This window comes from Trachemys scripta, chromosome 6 (genome assembly GCF_013100865.1).
Source record: "Trachemys scripta elegans isolate TJP31775 chromosome 6, CAS_Tse_1.0, whole genome shotgun sequence".
NCBI lineage: Eukaryota > Metazoa > Chordata > Testudines > Emydidae > Trachemys > Trachemys scripta.
Genome location: NC_048303.1, coordinates 48,147,228 through 48,158,204, shown reverse-complemented (window position 1 = coordinate 48,158,204; position 10,977 = coordinate 48,147,228). Strand labels below are relative to the sequence as shown.

Genomic DNA, 10,977 nt, shown 5'->3' with positions numbered 1-10,977 from the left:
CTCCTGTTCTTTTTAAAGTATACTTGGAATACCACTTTGCCACTGTGCCAAGTAATAGGAACAGGAGGTTTTGGCTCTACCACATTAACTTTATAACATTCTAGTTTGTGATTATGTATAACCAGAACTTCAATTAAACCATATTGTTTAATTGGGACACATAGCTGTACAGAGCAAGAAAAATAACTTTGGTTTTAGGGTGGTCAAGCGATTAAAAAGATTAATCGCACTATTAAACAATAATAGAATACCATTTATTTAAATATTTTTGAATGTTTTCTACATTTTCAAATATATTGATTTCAGTTACAAAACAGAATACAAAGTGTATAGTGCTCACTTTATATTTATTTGTTATTACAAATATTTGCACTATAAAAATGAAAGAAATAATATTTTTCAATTCACCTAATACAAGTATTGTAGTGCAATCTCTTTATCATGAACGTTGAACTTACAAATGTACCAAAAAATCTACATTCAAAAATAAAACAGTGCAAAACTTTAGAGCCTACAAGTCCACATAGTCCTACTTCTTGTTCAGCCAATCGCTCAGACAGACGAGTTTGATTACATTTGCAGAAGATAATACTGCCTGCTTCTTGTTTACAATATCACCTGAAAGTGAGAACAGGCATTTGCATGGCACTGTTGTAGCCGGCATCGCAAGATATTTACGTGCCAAATGCACTAAAGATTCGTACATCCCTTGATGCTTCAACCACCATTCCATAGGACATGCGTCCATACTGATGACGAGTTCTGCTCAATAACGATCCAAAGTAGTGCGGACTGATGTATGTTCATTTTCATCATCTGACTCAGATACCACCAGCAGAAGGTTGATTTGCTTTTTTGGTGGTTTGGGTTCTATACTTTCTGCATCAGAGTGTTGCTCTTTTAAGACTTCTGAAAACATTCTCCGCATCTTATCCCTCTCAGATTTTGGAAGGCACTTCAGATTCTTAAACCTTGGGTCGAATGCTGTAGCTATCTTTAGAAATTTCACATTGGTATCTTCTTTGCATTTTGTCAAATCTGCAGTGAAAGTGTTCTTAAAACAAACAACATATGCTAGGTCATCATCCGAGACAGCTATAACATGAAATATATGACAGAATGTGGGTAAAACAGAGCAGGAGACATATAATTCTCCCCCAAGGAGTTCAGTCACAAGTTTAATTAACACATTATTTTTTTAAGAAGGGTCATCAGCATGGAAGCATGTCCTCTATAACGATGGCTGAAGCATGAAGAGCCATACAAATGTTAAGCATATCTGGCACGTAAATATCAACAGTGCTATGTGAACGCCTGTTCTCACTTTCAGATGACATTGTAATTAAGAAGCGGGCAGCAGTATCTCCCATAAATGTAAACAAACTTGTCTTAGCGATTGGCTGAACAAGAAGTAGGACTGAGTGGACTTGTAGGCGCTAACGTTTTACATTGTGTTGATTTTGAGTGCAGTTATATAACAAAAAAAATCTGTATTTGTAAGTTGTACTTTCATGACAGAGATTGCACTACAGTACTTGTATGAGGTGAATTGAAAAATACTATTTCTTTTGTTTATCATTTTTACAGTGCAAATATTTGTAATAAAAATAATATAAAGTGAGCACTGTATGCTTCGTATTCTGTGTTATAATAGAAATCAATATATTTGAAAATGTAGAAAAACATCCAAAATAGGTAATAAATTTCAATTGGTATTCTATTATTTAACAGTGTGATTAATCACGATTCATTTTTCTAATCACGATTCATTTTGTTGAGTTAATCGCATGAGTTAATTGTGATTAATTGACAGCCCTACTTACTTTCTTTTGCCTTAAATCTCCCTAGCCATATGTAATGATTGCCTGTCTCCAACTGGATTAAGAAAATGGAATCTGAATTCTTACAATCATCTTACTGTTCTGACCCCAGCCCTTGAACTTCAGGAAACAACCAGAGTTAGAGCTGCTTTGCATTTCTATTCTTGTTGCCTGCTTTAGCAATATAGATTCAAGGTAGTTTGCCTACTCACTCCCTTTGAGATGTACCCCGAGAGTTAGAATTTGGGATATCCCTCCTTGAGTTATTAAGTCTGTCTTTACAGCTAGGCCAAGTTTCTGTTTCTCAAATGTCAACTTGTGGTTACAAGAGATAAAATATAATTTTAAGATAAGTAAATGAAGACACTGTAGTCTTGTATTTTCTCAGTGAATCCTTATCAAAAAAAGCTGTTTGACAATAACCTCCTTGCTGCCAAAAAGTATGGCTTAAGGGTACTGATTTTTCAATCAGGGTATGGCTTTCAGGATTCTACAAAGCCAGAAAGAGACTGGAGCTTTCAGACTTTCATGCATTGCTTTATAGAAAGTTAGTTTTCTTTCTAATCCCCTGATTTGAAGGTGAAGGAGTTTGTTATATAATTTTAATCAATGGACCTATTTGCTGAAGTGCTTTACTTTAAGTTAATAGGTTCTCATTAAACTTACTTATATCCTTTTCAGCATCTTGTCCCTATTATCTAACAAGTTAGTCCTGCAACATACTTAGAATTATTACTGTTGATTTCCTGGTAGTACCTTCAGGTGGTGACTAATTGACCAGAATGACTTAAAGGGTGTTTCAGTTTTGGAATCTGTGTGGATGTTTCTTATCACGTTTCCTTCTTTGACAGGATTATTGGCCTAGCAGATGAGGGGAAACAGTAAATGTGATATATCTTGATTTTAGTAAGATATTTGACACAGTTCCACCTGACATTCTTATAAGCAAACTAGGGAAATGTGGTCTTGATTAAATTACTACAAGGCGGGTGCATAACTGATTGAAAGCTTGTACTCAAAGAGTAGTTATCAATTGTTCACTATCAAACTGGAAAGATGTATCTGGTGAGGTTCAGCAGGTGTCTCTGCCAGGGCCAGTAATATTCAACATTTTCATTAATGACTTGGATAATGGTATGAACAGTATGCTTATAAAATTTGTGGATGACACCACGCTGGAAGGGGTTGCAAGCACGTTGGAGGACAGAATTAGAATTCAAAATGACTGTGATAGATTGGAGAATTGATCTGAAATCAACAAGATGAAATTCTGTAAAGACAAATATAATGTACTATATTTAGGAAGGAAAAATCTAATGCTCAACTACAAAATGGGGAATAACTAGCTATGTGGTAGTTCTGTTAAAAAGGATTTGGGGGTTATAGTGGATCACAAGTTGAATATGAGCTAGTAATGCGATGCAGTTACTAAAAAGGCTAACATAACTCTGGAATATATTAACAGGAGTGTCACATGTAAGACCACGGGAGGTTATTATCCAGCTGTACTCAGCCCTGGTGAGGCCTCAGATGGTATGCTGTGTCTAATTCTGGGCACCGCACTTTGAGAAAAATGTGGACAAATTGGAGAGAATCCAGAGGAGAGCAAGAAGAAATGATGAAAGGGATAGAAAACCTGACCTAGGAGGAAAGGTTAGAAAAATTGGACATTCTTGATAAAAGAAGGCTGTGTGAGGACCTGTTAATTGTCTTCAAATATGTTAAGGGCTGTTATAAAGAGGACAGTGATCAAGTGTTCTCTATGTCCTGTTAAGATGGGGCAAAAAGTAATGGGTTTAATCTCCAGTCAGGAAAATGTAGGTTAGATATTAGAATTTTTTTTTTAAACTATAAGGATAGTTAAGTACTGGAATAGGCTTCCAAGGGAGGTTTTGGAATTCCTGTCATTGGAGGTTTTTAAGAACAGGTTAGGCAAACAACTGTCAGGGATGGTCTAAGTATATTTGGAACTGCCTCAGCATAGGAGTGAGACTAGATGACCTCTCAAGGTGCCTTCCAGCTGTGATTCTATTTTTCTGTGTACACTGTCTCAAAGGAAGAGCAGAAGCAAACAGAAAAACAAACCAGCGTAGCAAAATTCCAGCATTGAGGGTATCCAGAAAAAATAGTCTTGAATTCATAGAAGAGGTACATCAGCAAACCTCTGACACCACTGATCAACATGTTGGTAGTTGCTATGTTCTCAAGCTGGATGACACCAAATGACTTTGAGAGACTCTGCCTGTCATAACTGAGACTAAATCTGAGAAAAACCTGACCTATATAAAAATTTTGCTGCAGAAAATTTTAGGATGGGAGAAGCTGTACTAGTCACCATGCTTTACCTCAACCTAGGTACTTACTATCATCTAGTAAGGGAGTGTGACAGCTTGACATTAATACTTGCTGTTTGGTGGTCCATTTCTTACACTAGTCTGTCAAGTAAAGACATTCTTTGTAAAAATCACTTCGGGCCTGAGCCCTTCTGAGGCAAAGTTTGTCTCACTGTTCTTTTCTTAGATACCAGCCCAGAAAATTAATCAGCAATTTTATCTGTCTGCTAATTTTTATATGCCTAGATTATGTCCATTTTAACCTCCTTATTCTAGTCTTTCTTCATTGTGTAGTTGTAGTCACTACCTCCCTTAATCCCCCTTGTTGCACTGTAGCTCTGTATTACTTCTTTGATTTCTTCAACTGTCTTTCCACAGAGCTTCAGTTTTCGTTGATCCCTCTGCTGTGGCTAATGCAGAAAACAGTATTATCTTTCTTTTTATTTCTGAGGCAAATACATTTATTTTTGGATGAATTTATAATGCTAATTTCCCTAAAGATTTCCTGAACGAATAACAACAAGGGATGTAAAAAAATTAGAGATAAGAGCCAATTGGATTAGCCTGTGCTTTTCCTCCTGCTTCACTTTTGTACAAGGAAGCTGTTCCTCCGAATTGGTCCTAGACGTTTCTACCAGTGGGACTGTGCAATCACTCAATAAATATGATCCTAACCTTAGTTTCCCACAGGAGAGCCTTCTTCAAGACCTAAAACCAGGGATATCTTATGTCTTATTCCCTTGAAATCTGAACCGGTTTTTCATGTAGACAAGGTATTTTTGCATATTGTTCCACCTTTTCTTCCCACAGTTACTACTTTGATCATTTAAACCAGGATGTAATAATTCATCTCAGAAAGTCTGTGGCATTATTATAAATCCCTTATTTTAATTTGCAGAGTATACTCACTTACACTGTAAAAGGTAGAGCTTTTAGAACTGGGATTGGTTTTTTTGTTTTGGTTTTTGGTCTGTGGGAATGCTACGCGGAAGCCTCGGGTTTTCAAAATACACACTGGCTAGAGGAGCATATAGGGCAGAAAATAGGTGTGCTTAATACTGGAGCTCCAGTAGGGTGTTATCTGCTTCACAGGGTGGATCCAGGAGTCTTTAGATGAGATTTAAAATTTTTTTAAAAATATTAAAGTACTATAGTGTAGGTTAGATATCATTGTACAATATTTGCTGAAGCTTTGTGTAGATCAGGGGTCGGCAACCTTTCAGAAGTGGTGTGCCACATCTTCATTTATTCACTCTGATTTAAGGTTTTGCATGCCAGTAATACATTTTAACGTTTTTATAAGGTCTCTTTCTATAAGTCTATAATATATAACTAAACTATTATTGTATGTAAAGTAAATAAGGTTTTGAAAATGTTTAAGAAGCTCCATTTCAAATTAAAATAAAATGCAGAGTCCCCGGACTGGTGGCCAGGACCTGGGCAGTGTGAGTGCCACTGAAAATCAGCTCGTGTGCCGCCTTTGGCACGCATGCCACAGGTTGCCTACCCCTGGTGTACATGGTAGTCTTATGACTTTGGTGTTTCTTCAATAAATTTTTGGTTCTTGTGCTTTCCTGTTTTCCTTTGCAATGAGAGAAAGAATATGACCCTATCGATCCTTTTACATCTAGACTGTGAATTTAAACTAACAGAGATTATGCTGTTTTTAACAAAAAACAAAGAAGAAGAAAAAAAACAGCTTCTGTGTCTCAGAAGTTTTTAAGTGTCAAGTTATCCTGATTATTTTTATAAAAAATTCATTTCTTTCCCTTTTGGATCATTCTGGTTTTAGATTTTGGCTACATCCACAAATTTCTTAAAATTGGAATGAGGATACAAGTAGAAAGAATTAAGTCACCAAGTTTCAGCTTTCTTGTTCACACTTGTAGTCTGACAAGTTGGAGCCAGGTAAACCATCAACTCTGGATTAAATAATGGAAACGTATGTTAGGAGTGAGAAACTACAGTATGAATGATCTTCTATCTCTCAAGTTTCTTTTATTGGCACCCATCCCAATTTCTGAGAGCCTCGTTAGTAATTGAGCACCTAACAATATAGTAGCCTATTAAAATGCTTAAAATACTTTCCCCGCTATGGTGTTATAAGAATGGTGTTTAATGCAAATTAATATCAGTATTATTTTGTAAATACATGATATTCCTGAATTTAAAAATGTGCGTATTACCACCACTTTCAGGGCTAAGACTAGAAGGAATCAGAGGTTTTGTTACTTTAAGACATACAGGAGAAATCAAATGTATAGTTTTATTTATGATACTGGAAATATAGTAGAGGAGACTGAATACTCTAAGCAAAATATGAATCAAGAAAAATCTGTATTTTGGAACTTCTCCCTTGTATTTTATATTGTCACATTTTATTTTCACATTTTATAGACTATTAATTACTGTAGCAATCAATCAGTGCCTTTGCTGATTCTGAACATTATCTGACCAAGTGGTAAAATGAACTGTCCTGAGCAGTACTAGACTTTCTCTACCTCTCTTTTGTACCTCTTTTTTTAGTAACACCACATTTTTTTAATATAAATCTTTTAAAAATAGCGACAGTGTTTAGTTCAAATTCTTCTCAGATTGATTGTATAATGAAAAACAAAGCCATTTTCTGTTTTAGACATACAACCTTAAAACAGTGTAATAGCCAGACTCCCTTTCTTTTCTTGGGCAGAGACATTTTACATACAATTTCTGTGCAGAGCAGTTTTTTCAGAACAGATGTAAATCCCCCCAAAAAGAAATGTATACTGGAAAGATCTTAAACTGCTGCATTGTGAGAAAAAGTGATATGCCAGGGAGAGGTTTCTTTTGGGAAAAGGTAGTGGGATAGAAAGCCTTTCACCTATAGGTCACTGATTCAAATCCAGTTTGTGTTATTAGGGCCTGAGCTTTGCCATTTTTGTGGGCTATGTGAGATGGTGTTCTCAGCCCTGGTTTTAGTGCACAGGTATTCACAAAATCTGCTCCACCATGCAATGAGCTCTTCATGGAGCCTCATTGATTTTAGTGGTGATTTGCCTGGCTAGGGGTCTACTTTTGTGGAGCTCATTCCAGAGCTGTGACCATAACTGACACCCTTACCGTCAATCTCAGTAGAAATACAAGGGATTCAGTGAATTTTATGATTAACTCACATTTTCCCCTAGGGAGATGGTCCCTCCCTCCACAACAGAGTTGGGGGTGCATTGATTATTGATTAAGCAAAGGAAGCTTTTACTGCTGCAGTCTGTGGTTTACATGTTCTGTAAATAAACAAAGGATATTGGTCAAAGGTGCTAACTGCTTGGTACCTTCCACAAGTAAAAATTGCTTTGAAAAAATAATTCAGTATTGCTATAATTTATGGATATGTTGTATTTTTTATTGCAGGCTTGGCTTGGTGTGGATAAATATAGAGCAGCAGTAACTGAACTGCTATGAGCTAACTGGGCATCTGTCCAAAATATCATTAAAATATTGACATAGACTAATTTGGGTTTTTTAATAATATTTTGTTAAGTGCTATTTAAACAGTTCTGCTATGATTGACCCACATACTCTAGTTTAAAAGTTGAGAATTGAGATAATAGTAGATCTGACACTTTTAGTACATGATGTTTTCTGCAGTCAAGCAGTACATAGTTCAATATGTTAATTTCTGAGACTATTCGTAAAGAAAAAAAAAGCAACAAACCAAACCAGAGGAAACAACAAACAGATTTTCTATACTGAATACCTTTTGTTCATTCATTTTCCAGGTTAGCACTGTATGTATATGAATATCTGCTCCATGTAGGAGCACAGAAATCTGCCCAGACATTTTTATCAGAGGTACGTTTCCCATTGTTTTCTTCTCTTTCACAATTTTGATAGTGTGTGCAAATAGAATAACTGTATATGTTTTTTTTTAAAAAAGGAATAAAACAACACAGTGGATATCAGTTTATACTGATAAACTTGGATTTTTAAGTCTATGCTAACCAGGTGTTCACTCATCTCTGGCACAAGGCATCCCCAACTTCGCAAAACAATTCACTGGTGTGATTTGTACCCCGTCCCTCCATGTTTAATCACATAAAGATCCCACTTGTTTTCTGTAACAAATGTGGCATTTAGGGAATACATAATTTTATTAGTATTTGCTTGGGATGACCTGCATAACTTACTCATGGTTTCACCACCTGTGGATAATGCAGCCATTCTAAACACATGGCAATGAAATATTTTATACTATATTATATTTCCAGACTGTCCCTGTTGTATATACTCTATAGATAATGTTGACCAGCAATAGTCTCAGTACATATCCCTATGATACCAATTAACAACTTCTCTTAATTTCAAGAAGCAATTATGTATTATAACTACTTGTATCCTGTTGATTAACCAGTTTTAACACCTGATGGTACTTTTGCCTTTTACCCTATGTTAATTTTGTCTTCATAGACTTTGTTAAAGGACTCTGTAAGTCTTTTGAAAATCCAAGTAAATTAGTTCTCAGAAACCTTTGTTTATGATAGGAAAAAATGACAAGTGTGTCAGAGATGCTGAACTCCTTTTTAAAATCTCTCTTTAACAAGAATATTTAAGAAAATAAGTTGACAAGTGGGAAGTAAAGAAGAGGTTGGGAAAACAGCATTGAATAAAGAGCAGGCAAGGTAATAACTTGGAAAATTTCCACATCTCAAAATCAGTTATCCCAGGTGGCACAGATTCAAATAGTAATACATTTATTTTGCTACTGATGACTTTTTGAACAGTCCTGGACAACTGGCATGCCACTGGAAGACTGGAGAAAAGCAAATTTGTGGTAGAACTTTTAGTTTTTTTTAAAGTAAAGAGTGTTTCCAGCAGTTACCATCTGATATATCCAGTTTTTCTCTCTATTAAAGTAGGGGCAAAATAATTAAGAGAAAAATATAAAAAATTAATAGGATAATTTGTCTCAGCAAAACCAGCATTCATTTATAAGGAATAAATTTTGCAGGGTAAAGTTTTGCTTATTTTGTTTTTAGGGTAGGTTTGCAAAGTGAGTAGATGAGGGGAACATTTTAGGTATGACATTTGAATTTTGAAAAAGCCTTCAATATGGTGTCTCCCAAAATCTTGCTGTCAAAATTAATTTAAATCTGAGAAGATAGAAGCGCTGTAAAATGGACTAATAGTAGCTGAATTATCATGAACAAGAGGCCGTGATAAATAGCAACATTGAATTGGTGTGCGGTATCTACTAAATACGGCAAAGATCTGTGGGCTTCATTTAACTTCTTCATTAATGGTGTAGAAGAAGGAGTAAACAGAACATTGATGGCATTTATAGAAGATACTATGTTGGGATAAATTACAACTATCTTAAATTTTAAAATAATACAAAGTGACATAGAAAGATTAGAAATCTGGGCTGAAGATAATAAAATATGATTCATCTCAAAAACTGTACACTAATACATTTGGAGGGGAAATAATCCAAAACAGATAAATCAGTGGGGCAGAGAATCCTGGCAAGCAGAAATGATGAAAGAGATAATAGAGTGATAGTGGATAGCAGATTAGATATGTGTTTGCAATGCAATATGGGTGCCAAAAAAAACAGTTCAGTTTTGGGGTGCACATGATGAATCTCTGTATCACAGATAAAAAGAGAGTCCTTTTTTTCCTATATAAGTTTGGTGCATCTGAATTGCTACATTCAGTTCTGAATATCTTGTTATGAGAATTATATTGGCGTATGAGAGGGCAATGAGAGAAGAGCAACAAAAATGAAGTCAGCTGGATGATTAATTTGTAAGGGAAGATGAAGACTTAGATTCTCCAGCATGCTTTGTCCTCTTTGTTTTGATCCATAGGTGCAATGGGACTACAAACCCATCAGACCAGGCCAAATTAAGATTCTTATGGTGTGGGGGATTTGTAGGTTACATAGTAGTATGGTAACCAGATGTCCCGATTTTATAGGGACAGTCCCAATAGTTGGGGCTTTTTCTTATATGGGCTCCTATTACCTCCCACCCCCGTCCCGATTTTTCACACTTGCTGTCTGGGCACCCTACATAGGAGGCACTCTTAAGCCACATTCTCTTCTGGTTCCAGTTTAGGAGGCAGGGCCAGAAGAAAGAGGCATGGCTTGAGCACCTATGTGTTCTAGCAGTTCTCAACTGAGCATAACAGTCCGTGGGGCTATTTAAGGCCAAAATAATTTAGAACAGTTCTGAGGCTGAGAATTTGGCCCTAAAAAAACTAAATATGTATAGCTTAGCTAAGCAATGACTAACAGTTTATACTTATTTGAAAAGTGTAAGCAACAAAGATCATTATTTAAAGTTGTACAAGAGTGTAACTATGAGTAATGGGACAAAATTAAGAAAGGGAAAATTTCAGATGGATATCAGGAAATCTGACATTGCAATCAATTAGTCTGTAAAATAATGTCCTAAGGAATTTTTTTTAAGCTTTCCCAGATTTTGTGATACTCAGTTTTTTAAATGAATTTTCTTAAAACTGAGATTCACAGTAGTCCTAGAATCCCATTGGGTTCTGTCATAGTTACAGGGTGAGCTGCACTTTGGACCCTTTCATAGTCCCCTCTCAAGTGCACCCCTCAGGAGACAGGCTTTGCTTCCTTAACCTCTTTAAAGGGTGGAACTTTGGATGTCAATCACTTTTAGATTGAATCTCTGAGTTGCAGCCCCCCCAACCCCCATTAATCAACTGTGGCTCCTCTAGCAGGGCTTGATTCCTGCAAGAGAATTTCCTTCAGGAGATATGACCAACAATTGATAAAGTGACTCAAAACAGCTTTTCCAAAACCAACGTATTGTTTATTCACC

At 36.0% G+C, this 10,977-nt stretch overlaps 1 protein-coding gene across 3 annotated transcripts in view; it reads left to right on the top strand.

Moving 5' to 3' along the window:
- SSBP2 (single stranded DNA binding protein 2) overlaps nt 1-10,977 on the top strand; it is a 277,842-nt gene that overhangs the window by 63,914 nt on the left and 202,951 nt on the right. For all 3 annotated transcript variants that reach the window (XM_034773207.1, XM_034773208.1, XM_034773210.1), the window contains exon 2: nt 7,909-7,981. In XM_034773207.1, coding sequence (XP_034629098.1) covers nt 7,909-7,981 — 73 coding nt within the window. The remainder of the gene's footprint in view (nt 1-7,908; nt 7,982-10,977) is intronic.